General features: G+C 43.5%; 1 protein-coding gene across 1 annotated transcript in view; it reads left to right on the top strand.

Annotated features, from left to right (window-relative positions):
• The first annotated feature begins 434 nt into the window (after positions 1 to 434).
• The window catches only part of LOC147650183 (uncharacterized), a 55,410-nt gene continuing 33,764 nt past the window's right edge, over positions 435 to 22,080 (top strand). The window contains exons 1-2 of the mRNA XM_086852850.1: positions 435 to 620; positions 6,335 to 6,392. Coding sequence (XP_086708976.1) covers positions 615 to 620; positions 6,335 to 6,392 — 64 coding nt within the window. The 5' untranslated portion in view covers positions 435 to 614. The remainder of the gene's footprint in view (positions 621 to 6,334; positions 6,393 to 22,080) is intronic.

Raw genomic sequence — 22,080 nt, 5'->3', positions numbered from 1 at the left:
CAGCCCTTATCAATTTCCTACTGCTTTCTGTGTACCCCCTGCCCCTCTGCAAATGTTTTGCCTGCACAACAGGCTCAGCATTTCTTGTTGTAGGTGATAAAATAGCTGTCACCGTGTGGAGGGAGGAAAGAAGCAAAAAAAAAAAAAAAAAAAAATTAATAAAAAATGTTAGGTCCAAAGAAACAAAGCAGAGGAACACATTTCCCAGCAAACAAACGAGGGGCTAATGGAGCTGCTGAGTCTACACTGGGAGAGAGATGATGGGAACTTAGCTGGGGGGTGCTGTGAGATTTGGGGGTAAGGAGAGACTCGTTCCTTAAACTGAGGCGGTGCTTTCTGTGCAGCCTTGGATCTCAAGGGTGACGGACACACCCCTCAGCCAACACTGGGCTTTGGGATCTAATATATTTCACTGAAAATCTCACCACTTAGCTACACCACCCTGGAAATCTCAAGGCTATTTTTTATTTCCTTAAGTAGGCAGAGCAGTTACTGACATTTTGGGTGAGCTGCCTGTACCTGTGAGTGCTCCAGGAGTTACAAGATGTGGTCACCTTGCCTCCCAAAATGCTGTGGCTCTTGGAACGCTGGCATGATGCAACTAATGCACATAAATGAAGGTAAAATCTTTGAGAAAAGAGCATGGTGAGCTAAGGAACTAACTTTGCAGCCAGCTTTCACCACCGGTGCACAGCAGAGTGCAGTGGCCCTGAAAGGCACCAGCTGATCACCAGCTGCAGAAAGACTAAAAAATTCATTTAAATCGTGTCAGGTTCTTGCCATGCCCAGGAATGGGGTCAGAGATAATGCTCTGTGTGCAATCCCAGTGTTTGCCCTTCCCCTGCTTGGCCCATCACACTTTAGCCTGCTCCTGGCACGGGGCACTGACACAGACACTGCTGGGCAGAACCCCCATCTGCCAACCCTACAGCCTCATTCAGCCTGCAGTGATGGAAATCTGCATTGAGTGGGAAATTCCTGCACTGTCATGCTAATCCTACGTGGGCATTTACCACGACTTAGGGGCTGGAAACATTTTACACTGTGGGAACTTGTCTGTGTCTGAGCCCATAAACTGTTAACTGAAGTCTGTGTGTATAAAAATCAGAATTTTTTAAAATGTTGCAGGTGTAGCTGTCTCAGCAGAAAGGAGTCAAACTTAGGGGTCAGCCTGGGTCTGTACCAAATCTGTGTGTGTCCCACAGCCTGCATTTACAAATGTGACAAGGTTTATTAAGGCTGTGCATGCTGAATTCTGCTGAATTCTTGTTGTGAAGCGACATTCAGTGGCTGAGCACACTGAAGCCATCACAAAGTAGCTCTCCAATGAACCTCAGAGGGCAACTCTTCCTAACTTTTCACTGTCTATCCTGCATTTAGGGGAGAAATTCTATGCTCCTTCCCACCTCACCCTTCCAAAATTCCAAACCCTCATGCAAATGCCAGCAAATCATAAAAGTGATTAAAGCACGCTGATTTTTGCCTTAGGGACAAAGCTTCACCTTTAAAAGTTTTCTTTTTCCTTAAGAACTAGGAATCTTTCCTGTAAAGGTAGCTGAAATTCATATGAATGAGCATGCATTCATGTGTGTATTTTAATAACCATGCCTAATCCTGTGAAATCAGTGCTAATTACTGCCTGGTGATATGAGGGGGCACCTGCATGGCAAGGCAGTGTTAACGCAGCCAGGATGCTTTGCACTTTCTCCATGAGGAAAGGTGAAGGCAAGGCTCGTATATCCCCACCACTGTGAATCTCTAATAACTTACAGGCACTGTTTGCTGACTGCAAAATTAACCTCTTGTCTCTCCCAGCCTGGGGACTGGGTGCACAGTGTAGGATTTTAACTTCTCTGTTGAAAAACAGAGAATGCAATGTTGTCTATCAAAACTCCTGCGGCTTTCTGGAGAGTATTATTAATAAACTTCTCCACAGCAGAAACAGAGCCCTTTTAGAGCTCAGCTAAGGTATTTTCCCTGTTAACCAGCTGGGCTGTTTGGCTGTGGACAAATGCAGTGATGAATGATGGGTCAAGGATGGAGCAGGCTGATTTCTCTCCAAGCTTGACCTTGTCTCTGCTCTGACACCTGAAATGACAGATGCATTAAGAAGTTATTTATGCAGGGGAGCTGCAGAGCATCTCACCCTTTGCAAGGCAGCACCTACTTTTATAAGGATGTCAGGATAGAGCTGCCTGAGCCCTCCCTTCCGTGGCTGCTGTGCAGGAGAGCAGCAATTCTGAGTGGCTGTCAGGGGGATCCTGTGAACTGCAGGGCAAAAACAGGAGCAGGGGCTGAGTGTTTGCTCCCAAAATCATCTGCACATCTGCAAATCCCCTGCCCTGGAACAGCATTAACTAACTATCAAAATGCACCTGAAGGTTTCTGGGTTGTTGGAGGCCCAATGTTCTGGATAAAATGCAGCATTGAGGATTAAACAATTTCTGTTGTTCAGCTGCTTCTGGCCTCAGTGCACTTGGGAGAATTTTCTGGTTTGTGCCCTTGGGATTCTTGGTGACTTGTTGCACTGTGGCCAACTGCACTCTCTCCTGTAGCTGAAATCAAGGGAATAGCTTTGCTTTTTTCCTTCATATTGTGGGACACACAGGTGGAGGGGTAGCTGAGCTGCATCCCATGAGCAGACACATTTCCTTTTTGGGAAAGCAATTACTGCTGAGAGGTGAAAGACCTCAGCCTAAATCTATAGAAAAATGCATGTATAACATTCATAACCAACCCATTCTCTGCCTAACCTTTTGCTGCAAGTATAAAAGCTGTTTGTACATTTAAAATTAAACTTTTATTTAGAAAAAAATAACCTTGTCTATACAGAAAGTTGTTGGGCATATGATATTTTCCTGATAGGAGCTATGGTATGGATTAATTTGTGGAGAAAAGTTCAGGAAAGGTGTCATGTGCTGTGATTCTGCATCTTTTGGAGTACTGGTAGAGTTTAGAGGAGGGAGCACCTCAGGAAACCTGAAGAGCTGTCCCTGAGAAACTTAACAGCAATTATTACCAGCTCTGAGTACAGTCCTTCTCTCATTTTCATATCACCTCCTCCCCCAGATAAAACCCTTTGGAACAACACCAACAGAGCTCTTTGGATATATGCTGGAGGCCATTCTGGGGCATTCATTGGATGTGCAGTTGTTAATTTGAGACACAGGAAATTCCAGCCTAGCTTGGGAGGGCTTGGCTACACCAATTCATGATGTAGCTCTGACTCCTTTTGCCTTCAAAGAGGTTTGGGATGCAAACAGCCATAGTTCAAACCTGAATAACCCAGCTGGGGAAGTTGTGCCAGACTCTCCTCTTTCTCCTGGTCTAGCACAAGGGTGCTGAACAACAGAAAAGCTGCTCAGAACCAGCAATATCAGCATTTCTTGATTTAACATGAGGTGCTGAGGGCTCTCCTGCAGCTCAGCCAGGGCAAAGGGGGATGTCTTGTTTGTGTTTTGCTGCTGTTTAAAGGCTGGATCTTTGCATTTTGGGGTGTTTGGGGGAATGTAGGTGCACAGAAGATCTGGGCTACAGCTCTCAACAAAGCAGGAGTCAGGGCAGGGGGAGGCTGAAGGCATGTTTTCCACAATGGCCTGTTTAATGTATTACAAGCAACTTCTCTTCCATCATGAGTCCTGGTTTAAAACTACCGCCCTGGGGCATAAAAATCAACTCCTAACAACTTCCAGTGGGACCACTATTCCATCAGTGTTCCCATCAAATGTTGAGTCCATGATTAATATTCACCCTCTTTCTTCGTTAATCATCAGTCCTCATTCATTCCTCCACACCTTCCTGCTGGCAGGGCTGGTGTGTGTAGAGCAGCTGGTAGGGAAAGCAGAGAGCTGGACTGCTGCACACGAGCTGCAGAGGGAAAAAGACACCTCAGTGCAGTGTGTCAGCTCAAAATGAGCCCTAAAGATGCAGTTTTTTTTCTCTAGTCTTAGAAGGAGGGGGTTAAATTTTCTTTTTGTGGGATGGGATCTTGCTACAACCCCTAACTACCACTGTTGTCTTTTACCTTCAGTGTCACAGCACCCAGTAATTTAGAGCAGGAGTGAAAGTCACACAGAACAAATTGTCAGAATTTGGCTCATCAAATTCAACCTGTACATCACCCTAAAACAGAATTTTTCAATTAACACTTGCACTGTAAATTTAAGATTTAAAGGCCATTCCCAGTTTTGCCCCAGACCTCCTGAGTGATATATTGCACATGAGTGTGGAGCCCTTTCTCACTGAACATGGAGCAATTATTGCTTTTTTCCCCTTGTTCTGTCTCTCTGGGCAGTTGGAATTGTCCATCCTGCAGAAAGGACTCCCTGACCATTGTCCAAGACGTTGTATAAACACCTGAGCTCAGCAAGCACAGGACTAGAGATGCACACATAAAATAGATGTTGCATATTAATCTGCTTTCTCAAAAGCATGGTGACACTTTCTGTGTTTGTTGTCCACTCTGGTAATTTCATCTAGAGATCTGGAGCCTGCATTACCCAAACTTAGCTTTCCCTTGATATGCTTTGGACTGTCTTTATATGTGTTTGGTGTAAAAGGTGAATAAGCTGCCTTACATTTGTGATCATGGTAATAAAATCAGTAAAGAAGCATCAAAAAAAGAAATATTTATAAAATCTAGAGCTTGGTTTGGTCTTCTCAGACACATCAGTAATTCTGTACAAATACACATTTGGGACGATGAATTTGGACATTAAATCAGCAAAGTGAACATTCACAGGATGATCCTGCTGGAAAGGGGAAGATTTCTGTGTTGTGCCTTTTATTCCCTGTGAGGTGATGTTCCCATGTGTGAGCAGCTCCTCAGAGGTTTGCAGGATGTAAAACTGAGGCCGTCACACATCAGCAAATAAAATGCAACTTTTCAGGGGGAAAAGTTAAAAATCCACACCAGTGGTTGGTGTAGACATTGATATTGCCTTGAGGGTAGGGTTTGTGCTCCTTTGCTTGCTTCCAGCTAAATTTTTAAAGACAAACATTTATCACTAAAGATAAATAATGCGAAATAAAAACTTGCACAATGTAAATTGCAACTTTTTTGCAGCACAGATAAAGAAATGGTTGAGCATGGTAGGGATCTGGCATAATTTGTGAAAGTCTGATAGGTAAAAAAGCAAGAAAGGTCACTAAGGAGATGGCAAAATGACCGAGTGTTGCAGTGCCTGCTGCAACTTTTGCTGCTTCAGTCAAATTGAAGCAAACTTTGCTGCAGGAATAATTGAAAAGGACAGATCCTAACAAATTTTGGATTAAAAACATTTTAAGCCAGGATTCTTTTTAAGTTGCAATAACTATTTTTGTGTTTTTATAAGTCAGAATTGTGCTGGACATCCATTAATAATTTCCCCCCTGCTCTTCTAAGGAGAATTCTGTAAAACAGCAGAACTCACTACTGTAAGCACTTAAAAGCTTTCTCTCTTCATTTTCCCAATATTTTCCCTTACTACTTATATAATATGGTGCAGATAGTACTTCATTTTTCTCCCTCCCTTTACTTTCCAATTTGTTGTTTCACCAATATATTTTCAAAACTTCCTCTACATTTTGAAACCTCATTTGCCATTAAGAGAAATGGAGCATTAAAAAAACATTGAAAAATTTGGATATGATTCTGTATGGGGAAAAAAGAAATGCAATAGCCAGGATGCTGTTACAGCCTTCAATTCATGGCATCTGATGAAGTGAGAGAAAAGATACAAGCCACATTCAGCATTCATAAAAAGGATTTATAATTGGTGGCAGATACTTTACATTATTAATTGAAGGCATTGCACAGGGAGAATTTCAAGTTGGGATGTTTTTGCTTATGAAAATAGAGGAGTTGTGTCTTTTAGAGCTTTTATTCTTCCTTGTTAACAAATTCCAGTTTAAATGTCAGTATCAGAAGTTTTTTTGTGAACAAAAATCCTTTGCTTTTCTTTCAGTTTGTGTCTCACTAGTGACTTTTTGCAATCCAAGACAATATATCTGATATCAGAGAGACAGTGGTTTTTATTTACTGATTCAGGAGATGGAGTGCAAGGATGTTCCTGTTGTTGTAATAACACGCACAGAGTGATTCCATGCCAGCTCGGTACCCAATTTATATCCTCCTTTCTTCCTGAATTAGTGTGAACAACTGCAGCAGCCTGCTTGGAATGTGCCAGTGGCTCCATGGATGTATTCCCATTTTTACACAAACTTGGATCTGTGTCTTGGGAGCGTTTTCCAAAATGTGCATTGCAAAGGGGTGGAGATTTAATAACTGCAATGCTGACCAGCAAACATCTCATGTTTATGTAAGAGATAAGCAAGGCTTATCCCCTTGTTTTAGGAGGAGAGAAAAATCACCAGGAAAGTTGGATGTTCCAGCATCAGCATCCTTTTACCAAGTGAGTGTTACTTTTCATTCCTTAAATCATTCTTTTGTCTTCTTTGCAGACCAACATTTGGCAACTTCCTGGGCATGAGTTTCTGAATCTGGATCCAGCTGCATTCAGGGAATGTGCTCTGTCCCAATGTCACCAACCTGCTGTAGTATCCTGACAAAACCCTTTTTCTTCCTCTCACGTTTTCCTCAGTTTCCCCACTTGGAAAACCCTCAGGGCTCCATCTCTGCCATGCACAGCGATTAAGACATAAATTACAAAAGATTTGAAGGTGTTGATACACCCTCACTTGAGTGATAATACAAATTGTGCCTAGGGGAATAGTGTAGTGATATTTTAAATAGCTTAACCTCTTTGTCTTTCAGAGATATTGTCATGTTTTTGTATCTAGAAAATCCTTGGAACAGCAACAGGAATGTAACTCCACTTACTTGTGCGAGGGATCCTATAATACATAAAATAACACATTATCTCTTTAATTACTACAGTGGTAGACCACATTTAATACTATTTTTCAATAGGAAATAACAGCAGGAGCCTGGAGGGAAATTTCTTTTGATTGCCCTCCTGCATTACCCCAAAGATTGCTCGCTGTACATTAAGAGTGTGAGCAGGAAAGGTCTCCAAAGCTCAGTTTGCTGGCTCCCTCGATAAAGCAGCAGCTGCTAAAATAGAACAAACATCAGCCAGTGCTGGCTGGGCCATGGGAAGAGCTGCCTTGGCTGGAGAGGGAGGTGAAACTGAGGTACACAAGTGTCTGGGCCTTTGAGACTGCCCTTGCTGGGCCTGTTCACTCACCCTCCCTTGGAAGAGAAGTGGAAGCATCAGAATTCATTTGCTGCCGTGGATGGTGGCAGGGCTGCTCTGCTCGCAGGGTTTGTGATCCCCAGCACCCTGGGTGTTCCCATGGATGTCAGACACTGGCTACAGGGCTACTGGGAAGGAAACCTGCCCAAGTGAATAGAGATGATAAGGGAATTAGTGAGGATTTTTGTTGGGTGTTTATTGTTTAAGCACTGGGCTCTTCCCCTCTAGACTTTTTAAGGAGGAAAACAAAGTTACCCTGTAAATGCTTCCCCATCACCAAGAACTGCAGAATTCAGAAAACAGCACATCAATGCTCATCAGCAGGGGCAGGACCTTTATGTCAATGTTCATTTAGGAATCCTCCCTGGGGCTGTGAACATCCCCAGTGTGCTCCCACAGGAAGGGCTGCTGCCCGAGGAGGCTGGGCAGCTGGGCTGGGAAAGCTGGATTTGTGTAAATAGAGCCAACCCGTTCCTTCCTCAGTGCCAATCACACGTTTTCAGAAAAGCCAGAAGCAATTTAAGCATCCTCACAGCAGAGCTGGCCAGGCTGATGCCTGGTGCACTTTAGGGTGCAGTAGGAAGGAAGGTGTTCTCACCATGCAGCTGTGCCTCACAGCTGTGCTCCCTGTGGAAGAGCAGGGGAAGTTCTGAAGCCAAAAGGGCTGCAACCCCAGTCCAGGTCACCCCTGCAGGGCCTGGGCAGTTCATGTCCCACAGCAGAGTGGGGACCTTTGTGCTGCTGCTCGGTGACACAGCCCTCAGCACACCCCACACAACACAAGCACAGCAACCCAGAGCCTCTGTGGATAACTTGTGGTTCCCCCCATCCCTCATGGGCACCTCATAAGGTACCTATTTTATTCTCCTGCTAAGCTGCTTTAACCCAGGTTGCTGGGGGATTGTGGAGCTCTTGCATTTATCAGCATTAAAAAAGAAGCAATAAGCTCTTGGCTGAGCCTTGAAGAGTTTTCCTTTCCTGGGCAGTAAATCTGCAGTAACTCTCTCTTACAGTTTTATTGAGGGTTATCAAGTGTTTATTCAAAAGGCATTTCCGTGCATTCAACGTTTTTCTAATTGGGCAGTGAGGGGTGATGTTCTCTCCGGACAGACTGTTATAGCTGTGCTAAAATCTGCTCAGGAGACTGCCCATGCTGTTAATTTGCTGGGTGGGGAGAGGAAGTAGGGCTGTGTTGGTCTATGGTTTCTACGAAATGGAGTTTGATCCATGTCACTGACAGAGTCAGCTCCAGAAGGCCTGGGACATGGTCTGTGCTCTCTCCTAAGGCCCTGTGGGAAGGAAACCTGTGTAACAACCTATCTTCTCCTTTCAAAGTTTAGGATTAAGTCCCTTTCCAGGGTTATCTGGAAACCTGGAATGAACACAGGAAAGAAGTGTGAGTAGTGGGTGGGGTGTCATTGGAGCCTGAGTTGGTTTATTTGAAGTAAAAAAGTTAATTCTGCCTTTTTACTGCCTCTTAGCTAGTGGTTATTGGGGTGAAGAAATCAGAAATGACTAGGCCAGATAAAGTGAATTTAAAAGGAGTCACACAAACTTGCAATACAGCAGCAGGTTATTTTGGACATAGTAAAAGCAGACTCACATTTGGATGAGATGTGGCTTACGTGTGGCCATGTCTCTGCTCATATCTGCTGGGCTCTTGTGTCTCTCCTGACATCAGAGCCTTCCTCCTGTACATGGATGAGCTCCTACTCCTTCCTCAGAGGTAGGCAAAGGAGGAGGAGGAGGGGTGGTTCAGCCAAGCTGATCCAATGTGCACCTGGACAGCTGGTACTTCTCCAAGTGCCTTTATTTTAAAGCCATCCATCATGCTCAGGGGATCGCATCCAGGCCCTGAATTGCAGAACTGGCACCTTGGGAAGTGTTCAGCTGTGAAAACTGTCTTGGCAGGACAGCACTGCCATATGAAAAGAAATGCTTTGCCTTTCTTATTTTCCAAAGGCAAGGTAAATGGGAGAGGCTGAGCCCACTCACTGGCACTTCCAGAGGATGTATTTCTCCCCTGTGCCCTGCTGTTGGATGGATTTGGGGGAGTCTGACCCAGGTGAATGGCTTTGGTACAGATGGGCTGAGTGTTGCATCTACAAACTTTCAGGTTTTTAAATTTTGCCTGAAGTGTGGTGTTGAACTCCAGTCTCCCAGAGCTGTGTGTGACTCCACAGCAGGACAGAGCAGTGAAAAGAAGTGCAGGCAGAGCTGCAAACCTCGGGGCTGAGGTTTTGTTCCTGGTGGGATCCTACAGTGCTCTGAGAGGAGAAGTTTGTGTGGTGTGATACTGGACACAACGGGGCTAACTCCTAATTTTTTAATGTGATTTGAGGTCTGCACTGCCGTTCTGCTGAGTTCATCCTCTTGAGGTACAAGCTGACCTCAGCCTGATGATCAGGAATTGAAATGAAGTTATATCAGGCTGATGAATTTTCCTTGGTTTTATTCCCGGTACTTTAGGTTTTACTGGTTTAGTAACTGGCAGGAGGAGTGGATTGCATAGATACAATTGGAAGCTTAATTAGTGTGCAAAGTGCTTAGAGATCTTCAAGGAAAGGTGAAATAGATGCAGAAAGTCATCTTCCCTCCTCCTCAGAGGCTGCATTTCAGTAATGGATGAAGTGACCCCTAAAATATAATATTAATTCTGCAAAGCACTTGGGAGTTCTTCTGACTCAAAGGTGCTATGCAAATATATTTTTTCTTCCCTTTACTGGTCCCTTTGAGCCAGCCAGTCCACCATTAGTGGTGATTGTCATTTAATCAGAATTCAGCCTTCAAATTTTCTGCAAGTCCATAGATAAATAAAGCAGCCGTAGTTGATCATTTATTTATAAATCTATTTATAATCTATGTTTTGCATACTAATCAAAACCACTCCATGTGGCAATTCCTGATTAAGAACCTTTTTTTTTGTCTCATCTCTCTTGCCCCTAGATAATATCCAAAGAATTAGATTAGAAATAGTTTTTATAAATAAATGATGATAAACTCCTGCTTTATTTATATACTCAGACACTCTCCTCATATTTTCATCTTCCTGCCATGTAGTAAGATACAGAAGTTGTGGCTGTGGTCATTTAAATGGGAAATGCTAGATTTTTAGGTGGAAAAAGAATATTTTTTGACTCAGGTGAGACACTCTGAGGCCTGATCCAAGGCAGCATGGTCAGGAATTCAGGGAGTTCAAGATACTTCTTGTGCACACAAAACCTCCAGGGTAGAAAGATGTACCAGAAGAAAACATCTTGTAAAGTTTGGGAGATGTGTAGAGAGTGTGACCTGCAGGGCAGCTGGGAGGCAGGAAAAGGTTTAGAAACAAGGGATCAGGGAAAAGCAGCAGAAGGGAACTAAATACAAATAGTTTCTGTTAGGGTTGGTAGGATGGGGAGGAAGGCTGAGGGGAGCAGGAAGCTCAGGATCTGCTGGGGGGAAGTGATGCCATGGGGCCGATGGTGTGGGCTCCCTTCAGGGGCCAAAGGGCCTGAGCCTGGCAGGGCAGGGCAGGGAGGAGCTGTGCCTTTGGGAGCTGCTGTCCATGGAGCTTTTCCCCTGATCTCCACCCCTGAGCACGAGTGTCAGTGTTCCACGGGGCCGTGGGGCTGCGCTGGCACCCCCTCACCTGCCTGCAGGATCACAGGCTCATTAATGTGGATGAGATCTCTAATCTCATCGAGCCCAAGAGATAACCCAGCTACACCCTGTGGTGATGAGTCTTGTCCCAGCCCTGCCCTCAGCACCCAGGGCTCAACAACAGCAGAATTCAACAGAATGACCAGGCTGGAGGAGACCTCCAAGATCATCGAGTCCAACCCAGCTCTAACACCTCAACTAAACCATGGCCCCGAGTGCCACATCCAGGGATGGTGACTCCACCACCTCCCCAGGCAGACCATTCCCATGCTTTATTATTCTTTCCTTGAAAAACTTTTTCTTGATATCCAACCTATATTTCCCTCAGTGCAGCTCAAGGCTGTGTCCTCTGGTTCTGTCAGTACTGCCTGGAGAAGGGGACCAACCCCACCTGCCCACAGCCACCTCTCAGGGAGCTGTAAAGAGAGATAAGTTCGCCTCTGAGTCTCCTTTTCTCCAGGATAAACAGCCCCAGCTCCCTCAGCTGTTCCTCACAGGGTTTGTGTTCCCAGCCCCTCACCAGCCTCGTTGCCTCCTCTGGGCTCCCTGGCTTCCCCAAACCAGCCTGCAAACACGAATGCAAACCATTCCCCCTGGGTTCTGTCAGAGTGGCCAGCTCCACAGCCCCAGTGGCATTGCCATTTTACCAGGATCCAGCTCCACAGCCCCAGTGGCATTGCCATTTTACCAGGATCCAGCACAGATCCAGCTCCACAGCCCCAGTGGCATTGCCATTTTGCCAGGATCCAGCACAGATCCAGCTCCACAGCCCCAGTGGCATTGCCATTTTACCAGGATCCAGCTCCACAGCCCCAGTGGCATTGCCATTTTGCCAGGATCCAGCACAGATCCAGCTCCACAGGCCCAGCCCAGGCTGGATGTGCTTGGGAGACTGATGCAGCTGGTGTGGGGCTGCCCCTTGGCAGGGCTGCTTGGATGGGAGGCTTTGGGAAGCTCCTCTGCCCCCTTCAGTAGCAGATATCTATTAGGATCAGTGTCCAGCTACACTTTTTGGGCTTAGCTAAAAGAAACCTTGATAATGTGTCAGCAAAATTGTCATCATCTGTTCACGTGCTCCCAGCAGCTCCTGGGAAAGTATTTGAAACCAGCAAAGTAGAGGTTACTGTGGGCTATAATTAAACACTGACATTATCAGATGTGATGCAACTTTGAATTGGCCCTGGTGGGACTACTCAAATGTTTAAATACTTTTAATTTAATCTAGGGTTTTGGTTATGTGCATATTACCTGTTTTTTAAGCATTTTAGAGTATGGAGTATGAATGTGGTGTTGCAACCAGTTGGCAAGAATTGAGAGAAATAATCAGAGAGTGCTAAGTCCTGGAATCATGTGCACTTGTGGTTCAAATCATGTTCCTGGCCTTAAGGGCTGAACGGAAAAGGTTTAAAATAAAATGTAAATACATTCTGAGGACAGGAAGAAAAAGGAACAAAGGAAAAAAAATCCCCAAATTTCTTAGGTCACGATGGAGTTCAGGAATTATGTTATGACAAGGGCTGGGGGACTTGGCTCCACCTCCCATTCCTGCCACATGCTTTCTGTGTGACTTTGAATGAGACAATTTTCTTTGTCTCTGGGAAGTGGGAATAATTACAGTTTACTGTGTTGTGGCAACACAGGAAAACTGAACTGCAGTGACAACCATTGTCACTTAAGAGAAAGTTTTGGATACAGCCAGATTATTCTGAAGCTCTCTATTATGGCTCTGAGTTCTTTTCAATTAGCAATGAAATGCAGCAGCTTCTGGGGTGGGACCTGGCATTCCCCAGAATTAGAGCTGTCATGTTATAGGGTAAATGTTTCCTGGAGCTTCTGGGGAGTTTGTGTTACTGCAACTTGCCTGAAGACACAAGGATTTCCACGTGCATTCTTGAAGAAACTGAACTGTAAACAGAGGTTGGAGTTGGGGGGTTTATTTCTGTTTTTTTGCTCAGTTTTGTACAGGTGCCTGTTCAGAAGTAGAAACAATGCTGTATCAGCCAAGCAGAATTAAAATTAACAGATCCCTAACCCAGAACAACAAATTCTACTGAGGGCTGTTCTTCAGCCAATCTAGAATTCACACAGCAGAATACAGTGCTAGGATAACACTGAGGAACAAGTTTAGGCTCAGAATGGTGTTGGGAATTATTTGTTCAGCCAGCTGCTGGACTTTAAATTAAACAATTAAATCAGGGCTGATTTAGAAGAGAAGTGAGAGGCTGTAGTTTGGGCTATCCTCTCATTAGTGCTCTGTTCCTCTGGCTCCTGGCTTGCAGCCTCACAGCCTCAAAGTGCAGCTCAGCCCTTGGATACCTGGAGTTCTGTAGGGCACAGGGACAGGGCCAGCACTGCACACCCTGCTGTGCTTTATCTTGCTTAATGAATACTGCTCCTTCAATAACTTTATTGCCCTCTGTGTTCCAGGTTCCTTAATTACTTTCTGCTTGGCAGACAGAATCCTTTTATTTTTATATTTTTGTTAAGTATTACCAGATTCCCCAAGCATCAGTATACATAGGGAGAATATCACAATAATTGAACCACAAACAAGACATATGGAAAGGAAGACAAAAGGCACAAATTTAAAGTCAGATCTTCTTTCTCCATCAAAAAGAGAGAAAAAAAATAGAGCTGGAGACTCCACTATATTTTTCTGTTACCTGTAAAAGGACATGAGTCATCTCCACATGTCCCAACTGTGCACACAAAGCCTGTGGGCAGAGACAAAAGACCAAACCTGGAGGCTGAATTAAGGCTTAGTGCAGGATTAAACTGCCTGGATGTAATTATGGCCCTTGGCAGTAAGATTTGTGTTGTATTACCCTCTCTTTGTAAGGACTCTCCCTTGCTTTTTCTGTGTTTTATAAATGACTTGATGAACTTGGTTCTTTTGCATGTTCCAATTTATTTCATATTTGCAGCTGCAAGTTCACTCAGTGGCTCTGATCCCAATATCCATAACCTGTGCTTTTCTCTTTTCCTTTGCAGTAACATTAAGACAAAGTGAATTTGGTATTCATTGAACTTTTTTTTCTCCATTCATTTCCACAGTAAAAGCAAGATTTTTCATTTTTCTTAGCTGTTAAGGCAAGGTTGAAAGCAATTCATTGTGCCTCAGTAAAGTCAAAATGCAGAGACAAATTAAAACTGAGAAACATGAGTTTGATCTTACATTGCAGACTTTGTCTGCCACGATCTGTGTGTATTTGCATGTTTATACTGACTTTCTCTACCTCTTCTATTGACTAGCCAAAAATGCCTTTTGTATTCTCTCTTCTGAAAAGCAAAAATATAATAAAAAAACAACTTTATACTGACTATTCAAAACTGGAGCTCAGGTAAGTGTCAGGGTTTAGAAGTTTTACTCCAAGGGTTTTCTCTCTACAAACATGGTAGAAAAACCTAGGACTGAAACCTCTAAACCCTGTTTGAGATGATTCTGAATGTTTTTCCTAAGGGAAGACTTTTCTCCCTGAACCTAACATCACTGAATTCAGCCAGGGGCAATGAACTGAAGTGAGGTCTGTGGGCAGAAGGCAAAGATCTTGCAGATTAAACCAGTTTTGATACTTTTATCATGCAAGTTAAGAGTCCTGATGCTGGGGCTCCATCTCTCCTTTATCCACTGTCTTGTCTGCCTTGCTGAATTATCTTTTCTCTTTTTCACTCCTGTGAAGGAAGAAGAGAGGTTTGGGATCGGTGTGTGTGAGTTAATCTAAAAATCCTGGTCTGGTACTTCCTCTACTTCCTCAAGGGTTTTAAGGAGTGCAAAAATAAAAATAAAAAAATAAAGCCAGACAAGCTAAAAAGATTAACCAACCTAGTAACTGCCTCAGAGATGTCATCTGCAGGTACTGGAGAGCAGGAGAACCATCAAAAAGTGGTGGGAAACAGAAGGACAGAGAACAAAATGTGCCCTTGTGTGAGCACACAGTGATTTCAGCGTGGAATGTGCCGTAGAACTGGGACGCTGCGGTTGCAGGGGACTTGCCCCTGAGGTGATGATTTATTGCTTTGTTTCATTTGATAATTGGCAAATGGAGACAACCAGGTGCAGGGCCAGGGAGGGAGGAAAATTCCTGTCCATCAGGACACCTCTGACCTTCACAAGGAAGCAGAGAAACCTCATCCTGTGCTGCCTTCTGCAGAAATTGTGTGCTGGCTTTGAGCAGCTCTCCAGAGGCTGTGGAGACACCTGGAGAAGCAGCCTGCCCTCACCAGGGTCCCTGAGCCATCCTCCTGTGTCCTGGAGCGACCTGTCCTGCATGGAGAGGCTCTCCTGCAGGATGGCTCCTCTGCTGTGTCTGCATGGGGACAAAATGCTGGAAACAGCTTTATTCCTTTTGAAAAATTACACAGCAATGAGCAGTGCAGGGGAAATTCCTCCAAACGTTACTTTTTGGGATAAAGGGATAACTGGAAGTTTGGTGCCTGGTACCATGACTGTAGGGAATAGATGAGGTGACCCCAAAGACTGAATATCTCTGGGATCTTTGCAGAAGTGTTTGCTTTTTCTGACATTTCATAACCAATTAGGACTTTCCAGAGGTGTCAGAGAGCTCCCTTCAGGTAGAGATGACATGCCTAATTTCTGATCTACCCATGCCACAGCAGAGAGCTGAGAAAAGGGAAAAAATGGGAAAACCCTGAAAATTTAAGTGTTTTCTTATTGTTTTAAAACCAGTGTATTTCTGACAGAATGGGAGGATCTGTTCTGCCTTGGACAAAGCCAGCCTGGGCAGATCTCACGGCCCCTGGGCTGTGCTTCTCTCTGAGGCTCAGAAGGTGCTGGGGAACGCTGCAGAAGGCCCAGGCATCTGGATTTTTCCTTCAGTTTTGGGAGGCTGTTCCTTGGCCATGGACAGAGGGAAACTCAACTGAAAGCTGTTACAGGTGTAAGGGGGTTTAAGCTACAAATGGAGATTCTTGTAGTGAAAAACAAAAGCCATCCAAGAAACTGCCTGCTGCCAGCAGCAGCTGATTACTTCAGCTCATTTCAGGGCTGCAAACATCGATGACAATGTGATTTCTGAAACATGGGAAATGTTTATTCTTGCAATCTGCACCATAACTGTGTCAGGAGTTTCATTGCTGTCACTTGCAGCAACCTTCACTGCTTTATCATCATCTCCCTGAACTAATTGCCTTAAACTGATGAAAGTAGATTTTTAGAAGTAAAATGCTTTCAGTTATTTGCTTTTCAGGCTGCTTATGAAGTTGTTTTAGCATGCTCTGTTGAGCTGAACATTTACCTTCATCCGAGAGAGGAACAGAGCTGGAGTAAGGAATTTGGGAGCCTGGCCACAAATGTGGGAAGGATTAAACAGGCAGCAAAATGTGTGGCCCACGGTGCTCTGCCTTGCTCTGTTACACACAGATCTCTGCTGGCTTTGCATCTCCCTTCCTTCTGCTCCCTGTGACCTGATGAGACCCACATCCCCTCTTCTCTCTGCTCCTCCTGGCTGCATATGGAACCCCTTGGTGATCCCCTTCCCCTTATATATAAATATATAAATATATAAATATATAAATATATAAATATATAAATATATAAATATATAAAAATATATATAAATATATATAAATATATATAAATATATATATATAAGTACTAGAAATAAAAAATAGACAATAAATAAATATATAAAGAATATATATAAATAAAATAATGTAATATAATGTAATATAATAAAATAAAAATGTATATATGTATATATAAATGTATATACATATATATATATATATGTAAGTTATGGGGTCTTACCCCCTTCTTGGAAATAATTAGTCTGCACCTATGCTTGACATTCACATCCAAATGGAATACTGTCAAATAATAATGTCAAAGTATCTCTACTCTTGAGGAAAAAATGATAAAATAGGCTCTGGTTTTACTTTAACCTGTCCTAGTGCTGCATTTCTGTGACTCTACTGAGTGTTGACCTTTGTAAGCTGATGCAGGACTGAGAACTTGGAGGAGGTATTGCTAACTTCTTCAGTTTTAGATTATTCAGCAAGATGAGCTGCACTTTGGGGGAGTTGTGGGTGGGAAATGGTGGAATCTAATTTAAGGGGAAATTAAAGAAGTGCAGTAATTTTGATAAGAGGTTTGGCAGTGTTGTCCAGGAGTTTTTGGCATCTGGTCCTTGCTGGGACAATCCTCAGGTTGAGCTGGGTCACCACAGGAGGTGCTGTAGCACCTGGAACTGTTTCCTGCAGAACTCAGGTGTTTGGGTTTCTTGTGTTTCACCTTCTGAGGAAAAGTTATAGGATATAAAGTCAGGAAGTTTCTACCCCACAACCAAGTTTGTTTCAGAGATTTATTTCTTTCACTTCTGCTTGGATACTGGGAAAAAACATCCTTTCTTCCTCCTCACCTGAAATTACTGTTTTATTGACCACTTTATTAGGATTTTGATTTAATACTGAGATATTTATAATTTATGAAAGATGACACTAAAACATTGGCCTGGTGTGATTATTACTATATCAGCTGAGCAGTGATGGTAGGACTTACAGTAAAAACCAGTCTAACTCTTCCAAAACCTTTTTCTAAGCAGTCACCAATGAATTCTTGTGTTTGCCAGAAGTTACCCAGCATTCAGAACTGCTCACTTAGCAGTGCCCACAACATCTTTGGATTCAGGCAATCATTTCCTGCTCCTGCCTCCTTTCTCCCATGTGTTCAATACAAACTTTCAGTCTCTCCTCCCCTTTTTCACGTCAGCTGCTTGCACTCAGCCACCTGAGATTGCCCCCACTCCATGCTTTAAAGGCCACCCCTGGTATCAAAACAGATTTGACATGTGCAGAGCAGACCTCAGTTATCCTACCAAAGGAGTCTGCTGGCCAGCTTTTGTCTTCTTTTTGTGTGTGTGTGTTAATGGATCACTCAGAAAATAAGTGCCACTTCTAGTGTCCATTAACTCTCATTTAACTAATGATAAATTGCACTTGAGCACCTATGGACACGCTTGCAGAGGCATGTTAATACCAGAAAAATACATTACAAGTGGGGCTATTGCTTTCAGAGCAAAATGAATTCATCATAATGGGAACTCTGAAATAAAGGCCTACCAAAAAATACTTGGTAGCATGTTAAGTGTCCATTAATGCAACTAAATGACACTCAGAGCTTAACAAATACAAATGAAATCCCCTCAAAGGAGGGTGTCATAAGAGAGATTTAAACAGTACAGTGTTTATAGTACAAAATGTGGAAATTCATCCCCTACCTATGACCTTTGCTGTGTATAGGGGGAAGAAATTAATATAACACTTCCCTGATAACAGGCTTTTATAAATATTATAAATCACATGAGAAGTTTCCTTTGAGTTTCAGGATTTCCCTTTTTCCTTTAAGAGAAGAAGCCTTATTTTCGTTTTTCCCTTTCATTTTTTTGTCTTCTTTTCAAACAGTGCAATTGCAAAGAACCAAGATCTGAGTGGAGCAGGGCTCTGAAGTGACCTGCTGGCTTTGGAGTCCCTGTCCCCTGGTGTCACCAGTGCCTCTGGGTCCTCACCCAGGGTGGCTGCTCCTCTCTCAGTGTCCCTGCAGTTTGGCTTTTGGTGGTTCACAGCTCACAGGGCTCAGCTTGCCAGCTCTGCTCTTCGAGAACCACAGCCTTTGCTGCTGCTGAACCTTTTGCTGTCCTTTACAGGGCACTTGTCCCCATAAGCTCAGACTGCCACTTACCTCAGTAAAATGTCTCAAAAAAGCCCAGTATGGCAAAACACAACAAACTGTTAAAAAAGCTCAGCAGATATGGTAATTCCTGCTGGCTGCAAAAGGCAGATGACTTTTTTATTCTTGTTTCTATATTGTTATTGGGTCCAGTAGAGACTTTATCTGTAAATACAAGAGTGTCCCTGCCCTGCAGGGCTTGCAGAATATGAGAAACTGGTGAAACAGATGTTTCAAGAAGTGGAGAACTTGTTCAGTGGCACAGGGTGAAATCAGAGCTCTCTTCATGCCTTAAATACCCCAATGCATGCAGGCAAACCCATCCCGTGACTCTGTGCTACATCTTTATTTTATCAGACTTTCTGCTGACCCTGAACAGCTTCTGTTCTTTGAGGGATTTTTTTTTTCTTTTTTTTTTTTTCTGTTGTTGCTCATATTTTCCCCTCACATTAATTATACAGATGTACTGGGGGCCATGTGCTTTGCCACATCACAAAGGAAAACCACAGGACTTCAGATCAGAGGAGCAGCCAGATGTCCTTGCCTGGCAGAGCACCATGCAAGGGTCACGGCTCAGGCTGCCAGGCTGGGCTGGCCACCTCTGCCCAACAGGGTGGGGACATCACCTGCTCCCACAAACACAGAGAAATAACAGCAGTGCAAACTCACAGCAGCTTTTGGGGATTCATTTTGTTAGTGTTTGAAGATTTTTTTCTCTTTCCTTTCAGTAGATGTAATAACTACCATTATTCTTTAAGGCCAGAGCAGCCTGTCCATACTTAGGCTGTACAGTGTTTTATTCCCTGACAAGCCCTTTGCTTCTTTCAAGCCGAGAAGACTTCCAGGACTGTGCCTGCTTGGGAGAAAAAGTGTGATTTGCATATGGCTCACATTGTTCCTGTGAATCTATTTTATTTTTGAAAGTCATTAAAGACAAAGGGTTTGAAGTGGGGGTTTTCTTCAAGTAGCAGCTATGGAACAGGTTGCACTTTATTTCCTGTAGCAAGTTTAAACTAGATCTCACCCAACAGTCTTCCAGGGGGGGCTTTTTCTACTGAATTGTAGGAATGGCTGACAAGAAATGGTTGGTTTCATCTTTGGGACTATTCTTTATATCTTTATCTCTTGATCTTATTTATTTTTTCTTCCTTTGGAAAGCTGACTTTTTTCTGGAGGAAACAGTTCCCACTGGCTTCTCTCAGCATGGAAGATCCCATGTTGATATGTATTTCTTAGACTGTCTCTCTAAACTAATCCATATACATGGACAGACAGGGTGAGGGAAGAAAGCTATGACAGTATTTCTATTTCAGTCCCTCAAGAGAAATTCAAAGAGGACATCCAGCAATTACACACATCCAGTTGTCATCTCTGAATCTTGCTGCTAATTCTTTTATCTATTTTCTTAAACAGAATTGGGTTTTGTGGCTGGGACACACATGACATTGCTGCAGCCTGGCTGCTGCTTAGGGCTGGCCTTGGCTCTGGCTCAGGACCCAGCTCATCCAGACCTAGCTGGGCAAAGCTGAGTTTAAATGTCACTGATGGATGCTGAGCATGTAGGAAATGTTTGAGAAAGAGCTGAGGGCTCCATGGCACTCCAGACATCCTTGAAAAATTGTATTGCTCCTTCTCCCAAACCTGGTGACTTAAGTCTTTAATTATTCTTGTCTGAGGTTTCCATTAAACAGGTAATAATTCTAAATTCTCCACTCTAAGAGTAATTGCTGAAGGCAAAATGAGCTGTTGATGGCAAATCCATCTGCCAGTCTATCTGAGTCATGTAAATACACTCTATCAATTTCAATTATTTGATAAATTCATCCCATCTGAAACAAGTTACAACTGAGGTTGCATTTCACTACTCTGAAGAGTGAGGACCAAAATACATGACCTATAAAATAGTTTATAAATCTTGTATAATTTTCAAGTAAATGAAAAATTTGCCATTGGGGATTAGGCTTGTTTCTTGCCTCTTCTTGGAAAATTCCACTGGTGTCTTTTGCTACTGGACATGGGATAAATGAAGATCAATTCCCTATCACCCTCATAGCCTTGTAATCTGTGATCTACAGTTTTCCTCCCTTAAAAGAAAAAGGCAAGATAGACAATCCTCTGCAAGCCATAGATAGAGAAAATGATTTCCTTTCCTTGCTGAAAATGGTGCCTGTGGGAATTCTGTGGCTTGTGTTACGTTTTTGTGTAATTTCACTTGAGCCTTTGCACAAATCAATGATGAGGCATTTTCTCCATCATTCAGAGCCTGTAACTTAGTGTAGCTTTAAAGAACAAACTGGTCCATTCTGACCCCATGGGTGAGCCTTGCAGAATTCTGCCACCCCTCTGTGGATCTGTGCTCCTGGGTGGAGGCAGGTCATGCTTAGGGACATGGGTTAGTGGTGGCCTTGGCAGAGCTGGCTCAGCAGGTGACTTGGTGCCCTTAGAGCTCTCTGCCAGCCTGGAGAGTGCTGTGATGCTGCTGCTGCAGGAGAACAGAGCTAAAGGACCATGACAGTGGTGGCAAAATGCAAAGCCAGTGTGTTTCACCAGGGCTAAACGCAGCAGAAGCCAGGCAGGAATACACATCCCTGTGGATTTGTTTCCTCTTTTTCTCCTGTGCATGTGTAGCTGGTAGGGGCTGTACTGCAATTCTGTCCTGATCAAAGTGGGATACAATCTTGGTCCTGGCTACAAGAGATGATTGTGAAATCTTTTTTTAGCTGTTTCTGCTTTAAATGCTCCTGGATGATTTCACTTGTTTGTCAGTATAATTTGTCTGCCAAGGAGGCGTTCATGAACTTGCTCAGCCTTTCCCATGGTAGGAGAAAAGGCTGGGGTTGTCACTATTTTGGGGTTTCCCTAGAGAGTTTTGGCACTCAACAGATTTCATTAATTACTTAGTTAAGAGAGTTTGTTAAGTTCACCAATGCAGGCTAGGTACTGTAAATGACAGAGAAAGTGAAACGAGGGGTGTGAGAGAATGAATAAAGAGGAATGAAACTGTGATCTCTCCCAGATGTTAAAGAAAATTTTTGTGCAGCTGAACAAAGGTGTTGTCTGTCCAATACCATTTTTATTCCAAACCTTCAATATTGCAGCTGACGGCAGAAAATGTGCAGTAAAACATGGGGAGGCCACTGGGTAATATCCACTGTAAAGTGTTAATTGCCTATTGAGGCTGTAAACTATGTCAATATGCCTGGATCTGAGTTATTGACAGACTCCCATTTATTCCAGCTTCACAAAGCTGGGCTCTTTAGAACTGGGGGCTCTAATCAGTCATGCTTTACTGAAACCACCAAGAAGCACCAGTCAATAAATGTGCTTGCTGTCTTAACCCTTTGAAGTTTGTAAAATTACGAGTGGGATTGATAACATTGATTTGGGGAGAACTTGGCAGTGGAAACCCTTTGGAAATGAAAGTTGTCTGCAGTAAATGACACCCCCTTTTAGCCTGATGGTGGCTCTGGGTTTGTGGGGCCAGAGAAACCTTGGTTTTCTGTCAGCACCCGAGCTCTGGGCTGGAGAAAGGAGTTATGGCTCAGTGAAAAGTGTTTG

This window comes from Cyanistes caeruleus, chromosome 16, assembly GCF_971803275.1.
Source record: "Cyanistes caeruleus chromosome 16, bCyaCae1.hap1.1, whole genome shotgun sequence".
Taxonomy (NCBI): Eukaryota; Metazoa; Chordata; class Aves; order Passeriformes; family Paridae; genus Cyanistes; species Cyanistes caeruleus.
This window is presented reverse-complemented; position numbering and strand designations above follow the sequence as displayed.